Source organism: Odontesthes bonariensis, chromosome 19 (genome assembly GCF_027942865.1).
Source record: "Odontesthes bonariensis isolate fOdoBon6 chromosome 19, fOdoBon6.hap1, whole genome shotgun sequence".
In the NCBI taxonomy this organism is placed as follows: Eukaryota; Metazoa; Chordata; class Actinopteri; order Atheriniformes; family Atherinopsidae; genus Odontesthes; species Odontesthes bonariensis.
In genome coordinates this window covers 13,252,422-13,276,460 of record NC_134524.1, presented here as the reverse complement: position 1 = coordinate 13,276,460, position 24,039 = coordinate 13,252,422, and the positions used below count along the sequence as shown (strand labels likewise).

Genomic DNA, 24,039 nt, shown 5'->3' with positions numbered 1-24,039 from the left:
GGCAAATACATTGCCCTTAGGCTGGCTAAGCGTGGTGCTGCCCACAGCAGGAGGTCCCGGGATGCCTGCAGCAGCAGTGCAGACCTGGTGCCACCTTGGTGGTTTATGTGGGAGACGGCCGAAACATTGTCCGACCGCACGAGTACATGTCGGCCCCTCAAGAAAGGGAGGAAAGCCTGCAATGCCCTGTGCACAGCCCGCAGCTCTAGTACGTTGATGTGCTGTGAGCGGTCCCGCGCCGGCCACAGCCCCTGAGCCGTCCGGTTCTGCCACACGGCGCCCCACCCCGAGAGGGAGGCGTCCGTTGTGACTGTCTCCCGACAGGATGCAACGGAGCCCATGGGCATGCCCTGGAGGAGAAACGAACGCTTCCTCCACGGGGCCAGGGCAAGAAGACAACGACGGGACACCCTGAGCCTCCTGTGCCGGTGTCTCTTGGCGTCCAGGTGAAAGCTGTGCAACCACCTGTGGAGGGGACGCAGCGACAGCAATCCTAAGGGGACCACGGCAGCCGCAGCTGTCAGTTTCCCCAGGACGCGTAAGAACTCCACGTAGTGGAACCGCCTGCCTTCCCGAAACGGGAGGAGGTGGCGGAGGATGTCGTCCACCCACCGTGGCGACGGGCAGGCCGCCATGGTGACCGCATCGAGGGTTACCCCAAGAAAAACCGTGCTCTGTGAGGGGACCAGGCCAGTCTTCGTAAAATTCACCCTGAGGCCCAAACGGGCCACATGGGAAAGAAGACACGTCGTGTCGAGGGCCACCTGAGACTGGGACGGCGCACAGACGAGCCAGTCGTCCAGATACGGCAAGATCTTCATGCCCCGCGACTGTAGGTGTGAGAGGGCTGCCGTCACACACCTGGTGAACACCCGTGGGTAGAGGGAGAGACCAAACGGGAGCACCCTGAACTGGAAATCACGCCCCTGAAAGGCGAATCGCAGAAACTGCCGATGGTGTGGCGCCACAGGAACGTGAAAGTAGGCATCCTCCAGGTCTATGGAGGTAAACCACTCCCCTCTGGAGACCGTACGCAGAACCTCTGCAGTGGTCAACATATGGAACCTCAAGACCTTCAGGAACCTGTTGAGGTTCCTGAGGTCGAGGATAGGTCGGAATCCGCCATCTTTCTTTGCTACCAGAAAGTAAGTCGAGTAGAACCCCCCGGGGTGCAACAGGGGATCTACCGGTTTGATGGCACCCTTGCCCAGGAGGACGAACAGCCCCTGGGCGAGGGCTCCGGCTTTCGCCGGGTCGCGGATGACAGTCATCCTGACTCGGCCATGGGTTGGGGGGCCGACGTCGGAACTGAAGTTTGTACCCATGGGTCAAGGTGGAAAGAACCCACAGGTCCCTGGTGGAAGCAGCCCAGTAGCTGAGCTGCTGCTGGGAAAAAAAGCCGACGGTCGGCCCCGACGCGTAGTCCTGAAACATAGTAGCCGAAGCAGCTATGGAAAACGCATCCTCCTCCGGACCGAAGGAGGCCATCGGAGGAACAAGGGCACCTGGCTGGGTTGCCCCAGCCCCAGGCTGGAGAGCCAGGAGGAGGGACTTGATGCTGTCAAGCTCCGCTGTCAGCTGATCCACTCTAGAAGTGAGCCCGGACCCCTTAGCCCTCTTCCCGGATGTGGGGCCTGCAGTCCCAGCAGGCCGACGCCGTGGTCGGCTAGACCGAGACGGGGCCAGCTGCTGGTCAGGGGTCAACTGGGGAGACAAGGGAGGGCCCAACAGGCGCTCTACCTCGGCCAGCCTTGCAGCTCTGACAGCATGAGGCAAGATACCAGAATTCATGCAGGACTCGTCTGAGAGACCCTGCCTCAGACGGTGCCTTCACCGACAACCAACTATAGGCCCCGGGAACGGGGCTAGTTATGTTTTCTCTTTTTTTCTTTTTTTTTTTTTTCAAAAGAAAATTTTTTCTACTTATCTATAGATAAATGCTGGGAGAGGGAGCCGCAAACGGTGCCTTCACCGACAATCAGCTATAGGCCGCCTGTTCTGGGAGCGGGGGGCGCACACGCCGCCTTACACCAGGAGAGGGGCAATTGTTTATTTAAACACTTATCTATAGGTGGATGCTGGGAGCGGGAGCCGCAAACGGTGCCTTCGCCGACAACCACTATAGGCCGCCTATGCTGGGAGCGGGGGGCGCACACGCCGCCTTACACCAGGAGAGGGGCTATTGCTGTATTTATACACTTATCTATAGGTGGATGCCGGGAGAGGGAGCCGCAAACGGTGCCTTCGCCAACAACCACTATAGGCCACCTGTGCTGGGAGCGGGGGGCGCACGCGCCGCCGTCGCCGGGAGAGGGGCTAGTGCAAGTTCTATTAGCTATAGGTGGATGCCGGGAGAGGGAGCCGCAAACGGTGCCTTCACCGGCAACCACTATAGGCCACCTGAGCTGGGAGCGGGGGGCGCAAACGCCGCCTTCCACCAGGAGAGGGGCAGAACAATAGCAGCAACAAACTCAAAGAACCGGCACAACCGAGTTGGCCGCTTAACATAGGCAGGTTACAGATGCCGGGAGAGGGCTAGCAAACACCTAGCCTTCACCAACAACGTAACTATAAATAAACTGTTACTCACGTGCGGCGCACAGCACCGGGAGAAGGAGCGAGCCCGCTGCCTAGACCGGCGCTTGTAACAGCTTGCAGTAAACTTCATCAGCCGAGGAAAAAAAAGGTTACAGACCTCTCGGCGGAGTTCGTTGCGGTCTCTGAAGGGCGAGTAGCTCGCAGCTTCGACGGAACGTCGCGAGACCACCAGCAGCAAACAATGAAGTAATACTATGGTTTGGAAATTCGTCTCGTATGCAGACGCGGTAATACCTGCGAGCGAGAAGATGAAAAGGAACTGATCTGCTGATGTTACCGGAAGATATAGGCTCTCCCTTGGTCAGCAGAGGGTCACGAGTGACTTTGTTGGTATAAACACTCGACCTGCGCATGCGCGAGATGTATCATTCAGTGCTTGAAAGCACCGCCTCTGGCGGTCAGTAAGGATGAAATAGAACTCAATATTGTTGGCACCATGGGAAAAAAGAGCACGCAGGTTTGAGCTGTGTTTATTCACCGTGTTCAGCAAATCTCTTGCTGTTCACTGAGGCAATCACAAGGTGAGAAGTCAGAGCGGTGTCACTGGCTCTGTGGGACATTTACTGTGTGCACTGTGAGGTCGCAGAGCACGCAAAGTCATCATAATCTAAAATGAAAAAGTCCACTAAATCAAAACTATAGAAAGCTGCTGGTATAAACCCCCCCCCCCACACACACAAATTTTAAGCCAGAGTGTTATACATCCAACTCATAATTTGCTAAAATGAAGTAAGCGTCAATATAAGCAAGTTACATTTCAGAACACTGGACATATCAAGAGGTAGCAATGGCTAAAAATAAATCATACAATAAAATAACAGTAAACCATTGTTCAGCAGAAGTCATTCAAGGTGCAAACCAGAGAGTCAATGATGTGTCAGTGCAATGATATGTCATTTTTAGCTTTTTGGCCCAGAGCAAAGCAACAATGCTGTCAGGACACAAATTGTCAGATTCAGCAACTGGATAGCAAGCTGGCCACCAAGGTCAGGAAAAAAAGTTAATATTTGTGGGGAATGTTTAAGACCTGATCTCTTTGAGCTGTCTGATCTATAATTCATGGATGGTGCAAATTATTCAGTCACAGCACTTTAAAGCCAGAAGGCCCAAAGACACGGTGGGAATGTCGAATGTCATAATGTGAAGCTACCATCTATTAGCTCTAAGTACCACAAATATCGTTAATCTGCTCGGATAAAGACTTATGAACTTAAATGAACCGCCCAGGATACAGAATGTTTTTTTTTTGGTTTATCTATTTCCAAAGAAAAATATATATAATCGAACATCTTCTATAAGAACTTACTTTGTACTTTCCTACAATGAGCGACCAAATCCTGGATTATGAGGTAAAGTGCAACACTTCTAAGCAAGTCTATTAAGGCTCATTTCATTGAAGTGCATTTCTACTACACTTTTGAGCTGTTTTATGTTGTAAGAGGAAGCATTATGTCCCTTGAGGAAATCAGTGCAGAGGGAAATGGCGGTGTCTCCACTATGGGCCCTTTCAAGTACTTCCTGGGGAAAGTCTGGACCACGCTGATACATTGTGACCCCTCAGTGCACGCTTCATCATTCCATACAGTTTCCTCAATATTACTCAGTGACTGTTATTTAGAAAATCAGATACCGTTTCTTTTCTAAACTTATTCAACATGATGTATGGTTCAAATAATTGCCACACGTGGTCATAGTCCTGCTTATTGGTCTGTTTAGATCTGAGTTTAGCAGCATAAAAGACGAGGACTCAAAGCTCTACTTTAGTCATTTTCATCCTACACTACACTATTAAGCCTGCATGATGTAAATGTCGAAAAATATTTGGTTAAATGCTTCTGAAGAATAGTACACTTGCATGTAGAATCAGTCATGCGGGCTAATTTCTGTTTCATCTACAATTGTCTCACACAAATGTGTGGGATAAACTTTTTTTTTCTATGATAACCCACATATCACCGCCTTTGTTTTGATGAATCCCATATGACAAATGTCCTTCCTTTGCCGTGGCAGATGTCCAAACTGTCCATATAATACAAGTGTCTTAAATAAAAAAAAGAAAAGAAAAAGGTTTAAAAATATGCGGGCAGCTTGAGCCACGAAGATAACATGGCTTTTACATCCTCTCGTTTAAAATGGGGGAGAAAAGCTTTAATTGTGCACTCCTTTCATTTGCTTTCTTTATGTAACAGGATCAGGCAGATGGTGTTTGGGTAACAGGGACCTTACATGACTTTTCTCCACTCTCATAATCATCCGTGTCAGAGTTGTCACCACATTGTTGGAGTGTAACCATGCAGATAAACATTTAACACCCCAAAAAACAAGTTGGATCACAGGCCACTGCAGAAGCCAAAGCATGGATGCCTCCAGCTTTTCTGTTGAGAGTTGTTGGCTTTCATGTCATTTCTCTTTCATCCCTGTTTATTATAGCACACACAAATAAAAAATGCACAGGTCATCTTATGTAACACAACTTGTGTTCCAGGCGTGAAAGGCAAGCTGCTTGCAAACAACAGCTGCATTTGATGCAGCTTTGCAGCACTGGGCCGCAAACTGCAGACCCCGGCTCCATAAAGCAACATTAACAAGCCTGCCAGGCAGCAGAGTTGGCGCTCTGCAAGTACTGGAGTGTGCGAGTCCAAGCCCGAGTGTACGTGCGCGCTGTGGCTGTGGCAGCGGTGTACGGCAGCATGGCAGACTGCAGTGCATACAGTGTTGAAGAGGCGGGGTTTGACATCTCGGCTCTGAAAACATCTCTAATCCAGTATTTCAGGTGCCGAAGTCGACCATTGCTCACTACCGCCGCTCGTCAGCGAACTGCAGCGGAGACGGAGCCGCTTCAGACCGGAGGATCGCAAGTGTACGGACGCGGCTGTTGTGTCCGGAGTGGAAATACGGCTTGAGAAGAAATTATACTAAAACCAGAGAGAGTGAAGTTTGAGCGCCACACGGCAACACGTCTCAGTCTGGTCGGCGGAGTAGTTTCCCAGCGTCTCTACCTTGAAATACATTTAACTAGAGACTCACTTGGCTTCTCGGCTCCTCTTTCCACGAAACTCAACCGAAATCCTCAAACTCCTACTCTGTCCACATTAAAGGATATTACCTCTTTTTTTAAAAAACAACAACAACATTTTATTACTCTCTTGGAGGTGAGTGTCTCTTTATGGGAGTTTGACGCAAGTAGTTGCTGAAACTTTCCTTGCTGGTGTTTTGCGGCGTTACGTGGGGCGGAAATATAGGCGTACCTGGAGTTCAGGTGAAACCAGGTAGGACCTAGCGTTAGCTTCTGTTAGCATACTTATCAAGTTTGAAAATGTGGCGTGAAAGATGTTTAAAACGCAAAGAGAGTTGTTTTGTCCGTTTTCGCTATTTGTTTTTTTCCAACTTCATGTCTGTGTTTTCTAAAAGTCTGTCGCAGTGTTTACGGCCAGCTATGGTACTGCTGCTGCTAATAATATATGCAGCGTCACAAAATGATGGTTTAAACGAAGACTCATCTCGTGTCTATCGTTTAATTTCACACAATATCCGCCTAAAATAGTGTCTGTTAACAGGCACGACAATAAGTGTTTGGAGTAAAAATGATGAACTTTCCTGTCTCGGTATGTCCTGTTGCGTTATGATGCGTTGAGAGAGGACTCACAGTTGCACACCTTTTTGGACTTGGAAGAAACACTGACGTTTAAAGCAGCTCAAGCAGCCTCACCGGAGGCTTCCTGTAAACTTTTTTTTTTAATTTATATTTTTTTATCCCACTTTAATTCACTCCAGCAACAAAAGTCCTGAGCAGCAGACTTCAGTTTCAAGCACAGTTGTGATGAAACGGTGAGATCATCATCTGCGCTCATCCTTTACGCTGATGTTTTTGGAACATTTCCATAGGTACTAACGCTCTGAAAAACACAAGGGAGGCATGCTGAAGAACCAGTTTAAGCTGAAGGAGCAGTCCTAACGACCGAGACACGGGTGTTGTATTTTCTTGGAACTGTGCTTTTTGTTCCCCCTTTTTCTCAGTAAGAAATGGGTGACTCAGTGTGGCGTTGGCGACCTGTTCGGTGTCACAAGGCTGAAAAGGGTGACCGTGTGTTGGAGGGTGGCAAGCTTTTGCACAGGAAGCCCACACAGGAAATTATCTTTGCATTGTTGCCCAAAGGCTTGAATTACGTCTTTAGGGGATTTAGCCTAACCCAGTTAAAGCTGCAGTCTGCAACTCTTTTTCAAGCATAATGCCTGGAACTGTCCGGGGATTCTGAGAGTAGTACATTAAATACCCCAATACAAAAAAAAAAAAAAACGAGTTCTCTAGGTCCCCTATATGTCCCGCTAGGTCCCTCCAAAGCCAGCAGGTTTGTTTACAAAATTGCAGATCGGACCGGTAAAAGGTAACCAATCAGGTTACGAGCTGGGCTCTGCTGCCTGTCAGTCACCGATTGTGCACGCGCGATACAAGGTAGGCTCGTCCCCACGCTTATTTATCTAGACTATTGAACTTCATTACGGGCTAGTCTACTTACTGTGTCTTCCATGATCGCAAATGACAGGTGAGTTGATGAATGAGGAGTCGTGTACGCGCATCTGGCGTGCACGTAGACGTGCACGAGTTCTCATGTGTTTTGATGGGGCGGGACAGGAAGTTGAATAACTTTTTATTTTTCGGTTAAAAAATAAGCATTTCTTGCATTTTGTTACTACGGAGGTCACCGTTTTCAACTTCAAGCGTTCTGATAGATCATGTAAACTCTTAAAATGCCAAAAATTAGGACTTTACCTATGACAACAACAAATCCTGCAGACTGCAGCTTTAAGTTCCACTGTTATTTTAGGGGTTTAGTATGCAGGGTCATGTCTTATTACTGCTTACTGTGCATGCAATGGCTGCTTGTGTTAATGCCTTTCCAAATATTAACACTTTTGTGTGTTTGCTCAGTGCCAACGCCTAATAAAATTGATCAGACGGACAAGGAAACTGTGGAAGGCTGCATGTTAAGTTCTAAGTGTTACAATATTGTGTCAAGTCGAGTAGAAATTAGAAAAAAAAGAGATGAATTCATTTTTATGTTTCACACATGAGGTAGACTTCTAAGACATTTGCGTGACTGCATCCGCACAGAGGAACATATGTTACAGGGTGTAAAGGCAATATTAACACGTTGAAAATGTTCATTTGCCTTTTGCCAAATAGCATGATAGTGATTTCATGATAGCATGATAGCGACGCCCCCCCAATTCATTAGGAGCCTTTTTGCTTTTCTCAAGCACAGGCATGGCTTGACCGTAATCATTTTCAGATCCAGCTAAAGGATTACAAATTGCTTAAGAAATGGTGTCTCAAAAGAAAAATCACTCGCAAAAGTCTTACTTTATGTTACGCCACACAGGCCAGAAAGTAGGGCTAAGGCTTTCGAATGTTAAACACTGAAGGAAAGACGTTTCATCAACACTGAAGGGTAACAGGACGCTTCACTGTCTGCGTGTTCCATGATGCGTTTCTGTTCTCACATCTCATAAAACGATGAAATGGTGTGACTCAATTTACCACAGATTGATTCATCAGCAGCTCTCGGCATTACCATATAAAGGAGATCAATTGAATCTTCCTTAATGGGGCTATCTGTCAACATATCGCTAATAAATAAATGATAGCATCTGACTCCCCGTGCTTTCACACCAAATTAGTCCACATTTTACAGATCTCCCAGGCTTGTCAAAGCTGCTGACACCTTCCACATGCTGGCTGGCTGCTTTAAGCGCTAGCCTTAGCTTTTTTCTTATGAAAAGGGTAAAAAAAAAAAAAGTCAGTCCTAGACTTGACAGGTCTGAGAAAGCCTTTGTTTAAAGAGGAAGACTGGACTTCCTGCATCGGTACTCAAGAGAGGTCAAAATGAAATAAATTCTTTTGTTTTGCTTGAACACAGAGTTGTTCCAAGGTTGAGACGATGCAGCTCGAGTGATTGTTTCTTTAGGTTTTAATCAGTTAATAATGAAGACATTAAGCAACAGTGTTTCCCTTTCCCTTTAGATGGATTTTAAATCAAGAGTGCTTCACAGGCACATATTATTAGGTTGCTCTGTAATTTCTGTGACCTTATCAAGAAACTATTTCTGAAGTTAGAGGTAGATGAAGTAGTTGAGTCATTTTCATGATTTTGTTTTATCTTAGATGAGCTGTTTTTATAGATTAAGATAGAAACCAAATTATTCTGGAAGTTACTCCCAACATTTTGGTCACACGGAGGTTCTTTTTTTTTTTGTTCACACTTACAGATTAGATGTGAAATATTGAAATACCTACATATTAAGTTATTCATGTTCCTTATGAAAATAGAAAAACAACTTCCCAATCCCTTGAGGGGAAAAATGCAATCATCGTTCTTATTCAGTGGAGGAAAAATGTGTTTGCATCATAATGACCTGTGATGAAGAGCACCCAAGAACAACTAGAATTAATCACCATTTGAGACTTTTAATGTGTAAAATGACAGCTGCACATACAGGAAATAGATATAAAGCATATTTGATATTTTGTCAGACGTGTGGCATTCCTAGTGGCAGAGGATTTATCGTTTTTACGCCGTTTTCAGTGTAGCTTTTTCCGTTTGAGCAGTTGGTGTATGTCAACCCACTGAATTTTACACTTGGCTGCACTTTTGACCTATTTTCCCCTTATCTCATAATAAACACGCACTGTTCCCGATGTGTCACTGTTGCATGCGATTGAACTCGGCCTTCGTCGTGTGTGTTTACGTGAGAGCGCCTGCAGCTGAACTGCAAAAAAAACAAAAACAAAACATTTTGTTGCTTATTATTATCAGCTGTGTCACGATTAACATGAAGAGAACTTATGTGACTTTACTGAACTGGTCCACAGAAACTCGTGTTGAGGTGGGTGTTGTACGGGCATAAGCTCATTATGGTTACATCACCGTATGAAGGTTTTATGCACAAACTCGTGTGAAAGGAAAATCAGTCTTGGGGAAACTGGTGTCATATCGCTTAGAGTTAAAACGGAAGGATGCTAACAGGCTTACATTGAACAATGATTTGAACCTGGATTCTTGACAATATTGTTCCTAGCCAGCTGAGTAATTTTCTCCATCTTGAAACAAGGAAGCAGATATTTCATATCTACATCCAGCTGAATTGGATGACGGGGGATCTGTTTATAATTTTTTTTTTGGAACAGTTCTTCTATTGTAAAATTGCCCAGCAGTATATGGGATACGGTGAGAATCTTTGCCGTGGAGACCGTGTGCTTTATTATTTCCAGGATTTCCTCTGTAATTATCCTCACAGGTACAGCGTATTGCCAATTCAGTCTTTTGTAAGTAAGCCAGTCCATGTCTAAAAGTGGACATACATCTTCTGTGCAGACGTTACATGGTGTCTGCAATGAAAGATCTAAATTTTTCCGAAGTCAGGCCAGTCCATATTACATATCTGTTTAAAACTTCTTCTTTTTTTTCCTTTTTTTTTTTGCTATTAACTCCCTGTGCTGACTTGCAGTCAGTCAGTGTCAGACAAAAAGATGAGATGATATCACTGCAGTTGGCAGTTTTTCAAATGCACCATTGTAATGCAGTTAAACTTCTAGAGATAAAAAGGCAGAGCCGTCTGGGCTGTTTGCTGTTGTCAGCATTGTCACATTACAAAACGTATGCTCGCATCACCGTCCATTCCTTTAGTTCAGCGTTGAATAAAGTGGGCACGAGGGTGGTGTGGTATTGTTTTCGCTGGCTGGTCAATGAGTGTGATTGGTGTGGCTGTTTGTTTGAGCCATACATGGGTGTTCAGTATAACTTTGATTGAGAAAGAAATGTTCTCATGCTCACCACTTTGAATTGGGCAACATGAGATTTGTGTTTCACTTGTTTTTCTTGTTGTTGATGTCCATGCCTTGTCAGGAGATGACTGGACGACAGACACATCCCAGCTTCTCGGGACACGTGATGTCCTCGGTGGTCAGCACAAGTGCATCGTACAGATTTCTATCTGCTGCCCCAGCCCTGAAACAAAAACAAAAACAACAGCTCTTCAGCAACTCTGAGCTTAAGTGATTGCTTTGGAATGCATGTTGCCATTGGAGCCCAGTTGCACGGTGCAGAGGCCGGGACTTTAGCGCGTTTAGTTGATTCATGTGAAGATGTTAATTCTGCTGTGTGAATACGGAACTTCAGGTTGTGACATTAACTGCTCCAAATTTGCATTGTGGCAACATCATCGTCCAATGGGGATTCCTGAAATTCCAGGACGGTAATGTTGTCCAGCAGGTTCAGGGTGAAACTTGAGGTGTTCAGGAGAGGAAGAGGACATTTTCATTGTGTGTGCTAAATGGGGCGTTTTTTTTTGATCCTCACTCATGAACAATAAAACGTTTGAGGTTTTCTTCGAGGCTAATCTTTTCAGGTGTTGGGGATTAAAAAAGGATGACTCACTAGTTCTCATTGTTGCTTCTCTTTATATCTTCGTTATTGGAGATTTGTCTGTCATGAGTGCGTTTTCCCATAAATGTCCTAAAACGAGCTTTGTTTCAATTTAGAAAAAAAAAAAAAAAAAAACTTGTAAAAATGCCAATAAGCCTTTCAAAAGTTCCAGGTTGGGACTATATGGATCACTTGAGGCATTCCTTAATGTAATAACCCCGACACAGCTTTCACTGCCTCGCTCAGCACAAACATGTTCATCCATCAAACCTCTCAAAGTCGTCTCTGTTCAGCCGTTCAATCCTGAGGTGCACAATGCACATTCACGGCAGATTTTGTTAGCGTTGCTCACTTTGTTGCTGAAGCTGCACGGGCTGGAAGTTTCTTAAATTGAACTGCATATTCAGTGTTATTGTCCTCTACAGCTCAACTTGTAATAGAAAGAAAAGAAAATGGGTCAGACTAGTCTTTCTTTGTGGCTCGGTTTATAGAAGAGTGACGGTGCCTGCCAAAGTAACTCACAAAAGAAACAAGTTCATGCAACAAATAGCTGAGTAATAACTTCACTTTAGTCTTTTGTCTTGATTCTATCAAACTCCACAAAAACTCCACTTTAGGTCCATAAATGCCGTCAGTTTGAGTCGGTTAACTGAGCAAAATGCCACAGACTGAACGACTGTTTGACTTTTATGATAGATATCTTTTTGATGTTAAACGGTACCAGATTAACTGGTAATGAACACAGTAGTTACCCTCCAGCAGAAGTCATGAATAAGACATTGAAAACTGAATGGATGGTGGATGATTACTGCCGATAGTGACAGCAAACCTTTTAGGCAGTATTGGGGATGAAGAGATTAAAAAACCAGGCTCCAATGAGAGAGAAAAAAAACAAAACCTAAAACAAGTTCGAGTCATGTTTACACGGATTATTTTCACTTTGAATGTCTTGGCCTTCAGTGTCACTGTTGTTTCGGAAATTGTGAAATAAATTTGTCTGCATGTTAAAATTCAACCTAGGTTGGACTGACTTAGTTTGACACACCTCCAGTGCAAAGGGTGTTTGTAAAAGTTAATGTATAAACTTTGTTGACATGTCTAAAATGTTCAGGCTGATATGAATGTGGGAGAATACATTTGAAACTGAAGCTTCAGATGCTGTGGGATTCTTTGTTTTTGAGGTATCGGTTAAATGTAAAATGTAACGCAGACCAGCAAAGTTTAAAAACTAGAAAACAGCCATAACTGACGATGATATCCAGATTAGCCTTACTGATCTCACTATGTCTCATTCTCTTTTGTTTTCTTCCTAAAACAGCCCGGCCACTTTTCCTGGATAAAACAAGCTTCTGAGAGGAATAGCTAACTGCAGCTGAGTGTCCACAAGAGCCTCGGCATCATGCAGCCAAACTGCAATCCCCTCTGAAGCAGTTGTGGTGCGTTGACCAGGTGTTTCACAAGATGATCGAGCCATTTTTCTGCATGACCAAAATCTATCTTTTCCGAAGTAAAAGACAGCTCATTATCAAAGGATTATCAAAACGAAGACTCGGACTGTAATTGTTTTTTTTCCTACGTGTGTTATTCCTCGCTCGCTCGCTCGCTTTTTTTTTTTTTTTTCCTGTTTAATTTAACAGATTTTCAAGTCACGCACAAAGTTAAAGGAGCTTCTCTGTGAGCTGCTGATATGGACTGATAGCCCATGTGTTGCAGGCTAGCCACTGCAGCTCGTGGAATAACTTAGCCTCAGACTGTTGGGGTATCATTCCCTCAGGGGCCAAGAGGCTCTGATCCCAGCACCAACCTGCCCTATCCTCCTGACAATCCCACCAGTCTAAAGGCAGACGTCACTAACCAATGGCATGGGTCAAGTTCTTCAGGAAGCCGGGAGGCAATTTGGGGAAATCGTACCAGCCTGGGAGCATGCTGTCTCTGGCACCCACCAAAGGACTGTTGAATGAACCGGGCCAGAACAGCTGCTTCCTCAACAGTGCTGTGCAGGTAGGACCGCCACAGTCTTGTAAAATTTCTGTTACATTGAACAGTGAAGGAAATAGAAATTGAACTGATTTCTACAAAGTGTAAAGTGAAATATGAAAACATTGCTCGGAGCATTTTGAAGAAAGTCATGAGGTCGGAACACGCAGCTCCAAAAGCTTTAGAAATGCTTGGACTCAACATGTCTCTGCAGCTGTTTTCTCCTGTAAATAGCAGCCGGGTAGTCTGAAAATCCAAATAAGCGATGCCTCAAAGTCAAGGAAAGCCAAGAGAAGATGGCAAATAATTTTCAGCTAAAAATGGAAGTGAGCATGAATAATGGAGGCCTGTAAGATCATGAGCACTTTTTTACAGAGAGCTGCTCATACGATTGAAGGGGTGCCGCACTGTTCTGCTGTGCAGACGTACCTGCACAAATAGAATCCAAGACATCAGGAGAAAACCTCTCCCGTTTCATTACCGTAGAATTCAGCATCAACTCGATGTGGAAATACTGAAAAGCCTGATAGATTTTCATAAACAAGCCCTGTGCACTGATCAAGTAAATCTACAGTGTTATGCCTGTAACGTTTGTTGAGTGGAAGGGTGGGGGAGGGTTTTTATTAAACAATTATCTCCAACTGTTACGCACAGATGTAAATCAATTGCTCATTTGGTTTGTCTGGAAGCCAGTGGCACAGGAAGCATTTTACTGGCAAAGTAACAAATGGATTTAGTTCAACTTCAGGAGGTTTTGGAACCAAACGTCACATCATACATGAACGTAAGAGCGTAAGGCCAATAGAGGGGGGCTCCTTGAACAAAATAGTAGTGTTGAAAATATACAAAGAAAACTACCTCAAGTGGTGCAGGATGTTTCGCCCTTGCCCTCACAGCTCCCGACTTAAACAACAACGGAAAAAAATCTGTCAGTTGACCTCAAAAGAGTAGCTTTCCAGCGCTTTCAAGACGGCCCAAGAATCTGACAGACTGGGAGCCTTGTGCAGTCAGAGTGGATAAAAATCCCCCAAACAAAAATGGAAGGAATCTTATTTGGCTATTAAAACTGTTTACAAGCTGTGATACTTGCCAAAGGATGTGTCTCAGTACTCAGCTTGCAGGGTGCCCAAAAAAACACCCAAAACTTCTTTAAAAAAAAATATATATATATACCGGTATATATTATTTGGACATTTAAGATTAGATCAAATCTATAATCTTTCAGTACAATATTGAAAATGTGTAAACTTCAACTTTATGTCCTTTGGAGATCAGTTCATCTCTCTAACACTTTTCCTTCCCCTAGTTAAATGTCTTCCGAGAATTGAACATGTTCCACCCTCTTAAAACATGACCATCATTTATTTAGAAATTTCAGAGCTTAGTCACTGTCTAAATTTACCCCAGCAGGGTGTAATAGTACTTGGAGGTTGCTTTAGACCACTGGAGTACCAGATGGAGAGATGATTCATGATAGCCGTCACAGTTAGGTCAGTCTCAAAGAGGATGGTGACTCAGAGGGCGAGACAACTGATGAGCTGGTCGAAGACGATCGTTACCCCTGGTTGTGTCTCTGTAAGGGAATAAGGACTCGCTATTTACTCTCACGTCCTTGTAGACTTTACTTGAATGGCCTAAATGCCATGCATAACAGAAGACCGAAGGATGTTTGATCGCCCTACATAATAAGACGCTTCCCTCTGGACATCCATCTGCCTCTAATCATTAGAAGTTGTTCTTCTTTTCAATGGTTATACCTATATGCTTGTTTGGTTTGGCCTTTAAGAAATGCTCTCATGGCAAAATGAGGATGGAAATTTCTTCTCTTATGCAGACCTGCTCCTCTATCCTTTGTGTTGTAGGTACTATGGCATCTGGACATCTTCAGGCGCAGCTTGAGACAGCTACCAGGGCACTTCTGTCTGGGAGACTCGTGTATATTTTGTGCATTAAAGGTATGATATGATCAGCTGCATATTTAATGTCTGCGAGCACAGAAAAGTAGGGGTCTGTCCCTTCTTGTCGTTGTAGGTGTGGGGCTCATCAGGTCACATAACCAGACTTTGTGCTTGGCAGTGAATGTGACAAAAAGTGCTGTAAACACAATATGCCATTGTCCATGTGCAAAACCACTTCTTACTCTCTTCTTCAGGGCATTTTCTCTCAGTTCCAGCACAGTCGGGAGCGTGCCCTGCCCTCTGACAACCTGCGTCACGCCTTGGCAGAGACCTTTAAGGACGAGCAGCGCTTCCAGCTGGGCTTCATGGATGATGCTGCTGAGTGCTTTGTAAGTTCCTGTGGCAACTCAGTGTCATGGGGGGGGGGGGTGCATGTGCATGTGCATGTGCATGTGCATGTGCATGTGCATGTGCATGTGCATGTGCATGTGCATGTGCATGTGCATGTGCATGTTTGGTGTTGTCCTGCCACACAGTTGGACTATTGCACTGCAACAAACTGTTTGGCGAGGTCACTGAAAGAGCTTCTGTCTCCCTCCCCTGACATCAACTCCTGCCACACTGGTGTTAAATATCATCATGACAGCTTATATAAGCGGCAGACTTGTGTTTGAACCCCTGTGTTTTTTTGTTGCCATATTACATTGCAAAAAAAAAAAAGAAGAAACAAAAAAAACTCGCCTATCTGCTTTTTGAGTTTATTATTTGTTGAACCCTTCCACTCACTAACTTTATACCCATACCAGCTGAACACGGATGTATTCTTATTATTCTGCAGTCATCGTTTATCCTCTCAGGAACTCCAATTACATTGTAACGGATAAACTGAAGACAGGCTCTAATGTGTCTGGCAGACAAGCAGCAAATGCTGTCAAAATGTTCTCGACCCCAAATGCATTTAAGATCAGTTTTTCACACATCACATTTAATCCTTGTAAAGATTCCCTGGCTTTGGTTGCTTAGTATGCAAATATAAGTGGAGTAAATTCATTATTTAATATGTTGTTACCTTTTTTTTTTTAAATAACTCTTGAAGTAGGTTAGAAGTTGATATCCTCTTGGTTGTGTTTTCTACCTTTGTCAGTAATCCACTCTCTTATGAAGCTGCTTGAATTTTTTTCCCCATTTCTCTCAGTCGGTGTCACAGGCCTCCTTGCTGTACACAATTTTTCAGTTCTGCCCATGAATTTGACTATTTTTTTAAAGTCCTTTGGATGACTACTTTAGGACATTAATCTTGGTCTCCTCAAGTGCATGTTGCTGTTTTTTTTCCACAATGCACTTTTAAGTGTACTTGTTGGCAGTAAAATACCCCCCACAGCCTGATGCCTTGCCTTGCATAACATCCATCCCTAAAATTAAAAGGTGGGTGATCTGGTAAAAAAAGAAAAAATATATCACTCGACAGTCCTTTGGTGTTAAAAAAAGCAAACCATCTCATATCTGATTCATAATTCTCTTCTATAGTTTAGTTGAACTCCTGACCACACGAGTAGTTGTGCATGTGGCTGCCTGGATACAGAAAAAATGTACTCACAAAACTGTGCACCTGTTTCTGCTCTGATTTCATTTTAAAAGGTCTGGGTGTGGGGATTCACAAATGTAGGCTACCCCATTTTTTTTTTTTTTTTTCTTCACTTTTTTCCTCCTGCATGCTGTCTTGTTTTGAATTTGGACGGCACCGTTGAACTGAACATTGTCAGTTTTTGCCAAATAGTTCGACTTTTAATCCAGACACATTTCTCAGAAAGTACATTCTTTGTGCTGACGTGTGGTTAGTCGAACTGCAGACTGGGAATATTTTTGGAGATGTAGTTTATTCCTTGCCGAGAGGCCTTTTCGGGGTATGCCAACACAGGACTAATTTTACTGTTGATCTACATTCATTTTCTACTCAGCATTTCATGTATCCTCACAAGCTCCTTGCTTTTCCTGGATTGATTTGCTATTTTGACATGAAAGTAGTGCTGAGTGTTAAAACTGCTGCGTGATTCCATGGTGATTTTACATGGATTCCATTGTTAGACTGATAAATGTTACCTTCAGGCTTTTGAAGTTGCTCCCAAGGATGAATCGGGCCTTTGCAAGTGCACAGTTTTTTGAGGTCTGAGCTGATTTCTTTTTTATCTTTTTCCATGATATCGAGCACAGAGGTGCTAAGTTTGAAGCAAGGCCTTAAAAGGCCTCCTCTGCTACACAACCTTTTATCTTTGTTTTTTATTCTCCAAGCCGTGACTTGATGGAATGGTGTAATAGTGAACTAGCTGAATAATATGCATAAACTGTTGGTTATGTTGTCTTTGTCACATATGAAGTACATGTCTTAAACAACTTTCTAACCTCATTTCTAAGAGGAATGAGGTTCCTGTGCCATTGTTTCCTTCTTTTGTGTCTAACCTCAGATCTTTATCCCACAAATCTCTTTGCCCTCAGGCATTCAACATGTATCGCACTGGCTTCAGTGTGCCTGTGGAGAGTTTATGTGAGTGAGTTGGCCAGTATCACATTAACAAGCTGTGAAGTTGAGCCTCTAACTTTGCAGGCCTACCCGGCAGCCTTAATATTTAATAAACTCACGATCACTCGGTAAAAACAGCAAGTAGTTAAAAAAAAAAAGAAAAAAAAAGAAAAAAAAAAGAAGCTTGTTTTTTTACAGGTTAACCCTCTCATGTTTACAAAACGATTCGTGCAATTTAACTAATGGAAATAAGTTGGATGGCGTTCAATGGAAAAGTGAATATTGGAGTAAATTGAGTTGCATGTTATTTGTCCCATGTCTGATAAATCCGATGTTCTGTCTCAGGAGAACATTCTGGAGAGGATCCACCTTCACATTGTGCCTGAGGAGACAGATGCCTGCACCTCAAAGTCTTGTATCACACATCAGAAGTTTGCTTTGTCAATTTATGAGCAGGTGAGTTTGGTGGTTTGAAAGCCTTTGTAAAGATTCTGATATTCAGGACAGTTTGGGTCTACTCATCTATTGAGGAGAGAAAAAGTGCTGATCTAAATATGTGACTTTCCTTTGGATATTTGTGTTTGCTAGCCTTTGCAATGGTGTGTGAACATCTGAACACACTCTTGGCAGTGTTAGGATTAAACAACACTCTCACACACGTGCACACATGCAGACAGGTACATGACTCACTGCCTGGGACAGTAGAAATCCAATCCATCATGTTTTGATACCGTGTTGCCCCCTGTGGAATATGGAGGGTGTTTCTTGTCAGATTCCACAGTGCTGCAGCAGCAGTGTCGGATGCATCCCAGATTGTGTACACATAAATTCCTCCTCAGCACATCACACACACATACACACACACACACACACCACCCTGCCCTGTGGCTCTGATGCCCGTCATTGACTTTGTCCCTGTCCCAAACCAGCACTATCTCTGAATCCAACAGATAATACGCCCTTTGGACTTAATCCCTTGCAGGCAAAGTTGGTGCATTTTTTTGTTCCCCCTCAACTTGAGGGCACCGAGTCCAGCAAACATCATCAGGCCCTAAATGAAGATTGTTATTATCCTACAGAAAGATAACATAAGAAATAACATAGCCTGATAGTGTCATTTGAGTTGAAGTCTTTTAAGAAAACTCCCTAAAGAAAAAAAAGTTGGCAGGAATATTATTGTATTAATTCATTTATTTTTAATGTGATTATTACTGATCTTACTCTCAACTCAATCATGTGATAATCTGTCCTTGGCAATGGTTATGCATGTCGAAATCCCAATTTTTGAGTGTATTTTCCCGTTTATAACTTTTTCCTTTTGTTTGTTACCCTCGGTTCACTGATTCTCCCCCCCTACAGTCTGTGTGCCGTAGCTGTGGGGCATCCTCTGACCCGCTCCCATTTACAGAGCTGGTACATTATATCTCCACCACTGCACTCTGGTAAGGGACAGACTGTTTAAAACATTATATTATCACATATGCATTATCACAAGCACACTTGGTGTTTTTACTTAAATCATCTTTTTGAATCATTATTTGTCTCTCTGTGCCTTCATTTTCCATGCCGAGTCATTCCTGTGCCTCTGCTAACAGCCCGTGTTTCCTCTTTCTTAGTCAACAGATGCATCAGCGTAGAGACGAGTCTTTTGGGGAAATGTTACAAGTAGCGAGTACAATTGGAGACCTTCGAAACTGTCCAGTAAGCGATCTTTTTAATCTGTTTTATTGTACAAATACAGTCAACATTGTGATCAGCTGAATTTGCTTTTTGAATAATGTTCTGGTCTTTTTTCTTTCAGAGCAACTGTGGTCAGAGGATTAGGATCAGACAAGTCCTCATGAACTCCCCAGAAATAGTTACCATAGGCTTTGTATGGGACTCAGATCAGTCAGATCTCACTGAGGATGTTATCCGCTCACTGGGGCCTCATCTCAGTCTGTCTGCGGTGAGCCTGCTTTAACCTATCATTTACATTTAATTTAGATTCCAACTAAATTAAAAAGGCTTAGTGAGGCTATCAAATCATCAGACATGATTAAAATTGTCAGTGTGGATTATTTATTTTTTTTTGTCTGTTTTTACTTAAACAACTATTTCAGAAAAATGCCGCCGCCTCTCTGATTGTTTGAGGGTCAGTTTATTTTGCTGCACTCAAACATATGTGGGAAATAAAGTGGGGATTTATTTCTCTGTAAGTCTGGGCTGTTGCATAAGCATTTAACGCCCAGTGCCCAGTTGGCCCACGCTGCTGATCAAAAAGCCCCCGCTGGTCTCGGTCAGCCTCTCCCCTCATCTTTGTGTTTACGTGTGTGAGCATGTCTGAGACTGGGCAGATGAAATGTGTTTGAGGCTGCTTTTGTTGTTTGGGTTCAGGCACGGTTGATTTTAAAAAAAAATAAAATAATAAACAAAAAGCCAAAATGTACGGACATGTTTCCTGATTTAATTATTTTTTTTTCATTAAGTCTTTCTGCACATTTCCACAAACAACTTCCCAGGCAAGTTGGCAAGTGCTAGCTATAATGAGACTTGAGTCATAAAATATTCCTCAGTGGCCCTTTTCAGTGGTCCACTTAACTCTGTGGATGCACAAGCAAAAATCAATCATCATAGTTCAGATCAGGACACACATTGCATAACTCTTTTTATTTTTATTTTTTTCTTTTAATTGAAGTAGTTGAAATGCTTATGTCATTTCCAAAGCATACAATCAGAAGAATTTGTCAGACCCACAGACCACATTAGTCACAAAGGCCTGTATTCATTAGGGTGCATTTCATGTGACTTTACTGGGTGTTGAAAGGGATCCCTCCACCCCCGAGATTTGCTTTGAAATCTGTTTTTTGAGAGTATCAGGGGGAGACAGAGAACTGGTTGTTCAGCAAACATGGAAGAGACTATTCACCATTTATTTTTCTTGTGTTAATTGTAAAAAAAAAAAAAAAAAAAAAATAAGATTAGTAAGTACAATATTTTGCAAAGATCTGCTGTGTCTTCACTTTTTCCAGCCAGCCCATATTTGCTCAGATTATCAAATCGGTGCTGGTCAGTTCCATCTGACTATGATCTATAAACAGATGGAGCAGTTGATTTCTACTTGTCATTTGAATCATTCACTTGCCTTCCTGCTTACATGACTGATGCAGATGAATAATTGGTGTATAAATATTTTATCTTTGCATGTGTTTGTGGCTACAGCTTTTCTACAGAGTGACAGATGAGCACGCCAAAAAAGGAGAGCTGCTGCTCGTGGGAATGATCTGCTACTCCAGCCGCCACTACTGTGCCTTCGCTTTCCACACCAAATCTTCCAAATGGGTCTTCTTCGATGACGCGACAGTGAAAGAGGTGAGAAAATGTGCGCCAGTGTTGAAGTCATCGGCCAGTTTAACGCCAATCATCTAGTGTGCTGGTTATAGAAGAAGTCGTTCCAGCTTCTGCTTTCAGATTGGATATTTTTGGATTTTGAAGTTTGTGGCAGACAATATAAGCTGTTTTTAAGATTTAATAAACACCTTGGTTATGGTTCCATAAATCTGGTTCAACACACAATTTCTTGTGAAATTCAAAGCATGGCTAGCAGTCGACCCTCGTGTTTTGACATGGAGTTCTTTGTAGCAAACGAGGATAATGTTGGACTCCCTGAGGATCTTTTCTTGTTTTTCTAAAAAGTTGACAGTTGGGGCATAAACAATTATTATTGTCAAGAATGTGTTGTTATAGGTCAATTAAACATAGCCTGTTTTACAAGCAGTCACCCAGAGTAGCAGTGTGCAACAGCGGCCACATTCATTGCTCATCGTGGCCCTTTCGGGCCTATGTATATATGTCTCTGTGATGCTGAGGTCAGTGAAAACGCCATTCACTATTTCTACTACAAATCCCCAATTCTGTTGTCACAAAGTCCTGCAGTATTAAAGTGGGGCTTAATCATTAAAGATCCTTTAATGGATCCCTTTGCTGGTTTAAAAGAAGTGCTCGGTGCTAAATCGCTGTGTATTTGAGTGCGTGCTGTATGTTTTTGTGAGAAAGTGTTCTTATCTTATTTTTTTTTCTCTGCTTTTTTGGCTACTTTGTGCATACACAGTACACCAGCTTGAAATCTCCAAGCTCCATCCATTATCTCAACTTTTCCCCGCCTGGTTAATACATTTTTCATTATATGTACATGTGAGCATGTGTTTTGTCTCGGATCCTCACAATTTTCTCGGGGGCTTTGGTGCATCGGCTGGCTTGCTCTGCCTCCATCCATCAGCAGCTTGTGCTGTGTGTGCAATCCCTCCCTCCCGAGATGAAGGAGCTACAGTATTCAGCTCTCCTGCCAAGTGAATACCTGGATCGTCACTTGCCAGCATTTCTGCGTCTCCCCAAACCTCAGCCTCTGAGTGACGGCTGCATTATAGCTCAATCACTGCTTTTCCAGTGCATAAAAGTTTCTTTTATTCACGAAGTTATGAGCACAGTAGCTCTGGTTGGCTGGTGTGGGGGAGTTTCTCTCTAATTTTTCTTGTAACTGACTGTATAAAAGACACATAACACTTAAAGCTGCAGTCTGCAACTCTTTTTCAAGCATAATGTCTGGAACTGTCCGGGGATTCTGAAAGTAGTACATTAAATATCCCAATACAAAAAAAAATGAGTTCTCTAGGTCCCCTATATGTCCCGCTAGGTCCCTCCAAAGCCAGCAGGTTTGTTTACAAAATTGCAGACCGGACCGGTAAAAGGTAACCAATCAGGTTACGAGCTGGGCTCTGCTGCCTGTCAGTCACCGATCGTGCACGCGCGATACAAGGTAGGCTCGTCCCCACGCTTATTTATCTAGACTATTGAACTTCATTACGGGCTTGTCTACTTACTGTGTCTTCCATGATCGCAAATGACAGGTGAGTTGATGAATGAGGAGTCGTGTAGGCGCATCTGGCGTGCACGTAGTCGTGCACGAGTTCTCATGTGTTTTGATGGGGCGGGACAGGAAGTTGAATAACTTTTTATTTTTCGGTTAAAAAATAAGCATTTCTTGCATTTTGCGACTACGGAGGTCAGCGTTTTCAACTTCAAGCGTTCTGATAGATCATGTAAACTCTTAAAATGCCAAAAATTAGGACTTTACGAATGACAACAACAAATCCTACAGACTGCAGCTTTAAGAGAAAAAGTCATTATGAAATTGTGCATCAGTTGTGACTATTTTAGGTGAATAGATCAGAGATTGTCTTTATGTTGCCAACAAATATAATAGTATTAGAATAATAAAAAAAGATAAAATACATTTGGCAATCTGAAAATCCTCCATTAGATGGAGGAAAACTTTTGAAAAGGCAAAGCTGCCTTGAAAAGGCAAATCTGTCCAAAAGTCCTACCTCTGGTAGATAATGAATATTGTGGCTGACTCGTATAAACCGGATTTAAAAAGTGACAGAACTGTATCTATTTTCCCTCCGTCCAACAAGCGTCCTTCATCGCGGCTTATGTGTAACACTCACACAAGAAGTCTGTATGTTTCTTGAAGCACATATTGTGTTTGCTGCATCTCCTTTTGTCTCTTCCATGAACAGGCATCGGCCCTTCTTTAGCTCCTATTTTAACTACCTCCCCGCCCACTTCCTCCTTCCTTCTCTCCCCCTGTCATTTGCTTAATTAGGGAGTGCAGAAGCATCTGTTAGCCTGAAGCCTGCCCTTGCGGCACCTTAATGTCGAGACAGGCACCACACACGGCTGAACTAATGCGATTTTGGGATTTGATGCGTTTATATTTATGGGAGAAAAAAAACGTAACTCATCAAAAAGGTAGATTTTGAACAAATTTCTGTCAGGTAAGACTTTGTGATGATGCCACCGGAGCTTGGGATTGGTTGTTGTTTTTTTTCTATCTCTCTGCCTTTCACAAATATGTTGGATCTCGAATGCAACACCAATGATCTGGTAAACCATCTGGGGTAATTTTGAGATAGATCCCACTTTATAAAAACTTTTAAATCATGAGGTTTCGTGACTCAGAAGGAGGTTTGATGTTTGTTTGACCCTTTATTAAGGTAGATAACCAACCTGTCTAATCTTTAAATCTGGATACATGTTCTTCGAAGCCTTTTAACCCTTTTATTTTTTTTTTTCAATTTGCTATAGATTGGCTCACGATGGAAAGATGTGGTCAGCAAATGTATCAAAGGTCACTTCCAGCCTCTCCTTCTTTTTTACTCCAACCCTGATGGGAGTGCCGTCACCAAAGAAGATGCCTCAAGACCAAACAGCAGCCAGTCCTACGACAAGTCCTCCATCAATGGAGAAGTGCATGGTACGATTTATTCCATCGGTGTTATTTTCTTGGTTCTGTATTTGTTTACCTTCACTTTTAGTAGAATGAGGATCCTAATGACCACAAGCTTGAAGGTCACGATGGTGACACTTGCAAAAGGTCAGTAGTTTATCAGATTAGCCCAAGTGTTGATTCAGTGTCCTTTTGTGGAGATTACTGTTCCCTTGAGATTCATTTATCTTCTTTAGCAGGACTGCTATGCTAAATGTATTTTTCGGTGCGTTCATTTGCTCTAATCACATCCCAAGTGACCCATTTCATCGTAATATCCTACCATAAACCACCAATTCAAGTATAGCTGAGCTGTGC

The 24,039-nt window shown here is 43.2% G+C and overlaps 1 protein-coding gene across 1 annotated transcript in view; it reads left to right on the top strand.

The window, feature by feature from the left end:
- Positions 1-5,343: 5,343 nt before the first annotated feature.
- usp53a (ubiquitin specific peptidase 53a) overlaps positions 5,344-24,039 on the top strand; it is a 30,720-nt gene continuing 12,024 nt past the window's right edge. Inside the window, exons 1-10 of the mRNA XM_075450516.1 lie at positions 5,344-5,750; positions 12,340-13,022; positions 14,861-14,953; positions 15,151-15,285; positions 17,760-17,870; positions 18,774-18,856; positions 19,031-19,115; positions 19,216-19,362; positions 20,616-20,765; positions 23,541-23,709. Of these exons, the coding sequence (XP_075306631.1) occupies positions 12,879-13,022; positions 14,861-14,953; positions 15,151-15,285; positions 17,760-17,870; positions 18,774-18,856; positions 19,031-19,115; positions 19,216-19,362; positions 20,616-20,765; positions 23,541-23,709 (1,117 nt within the window). The 5' untranslated portion in view covers positions 5,344-5,750; positions 12,340-12,878. The remainder of the gene's footprint in view (positions 5,751-12,339; positions 13,023-14,860; positions 14,954-15,150; positions 15,286-17,759; positions 17,871-18,773; positions 18,857-19,030; positions 19,116-19,215; positions 19,363-20,615; positions 20,766-23,540; positions 23,710-24,039) is intronic.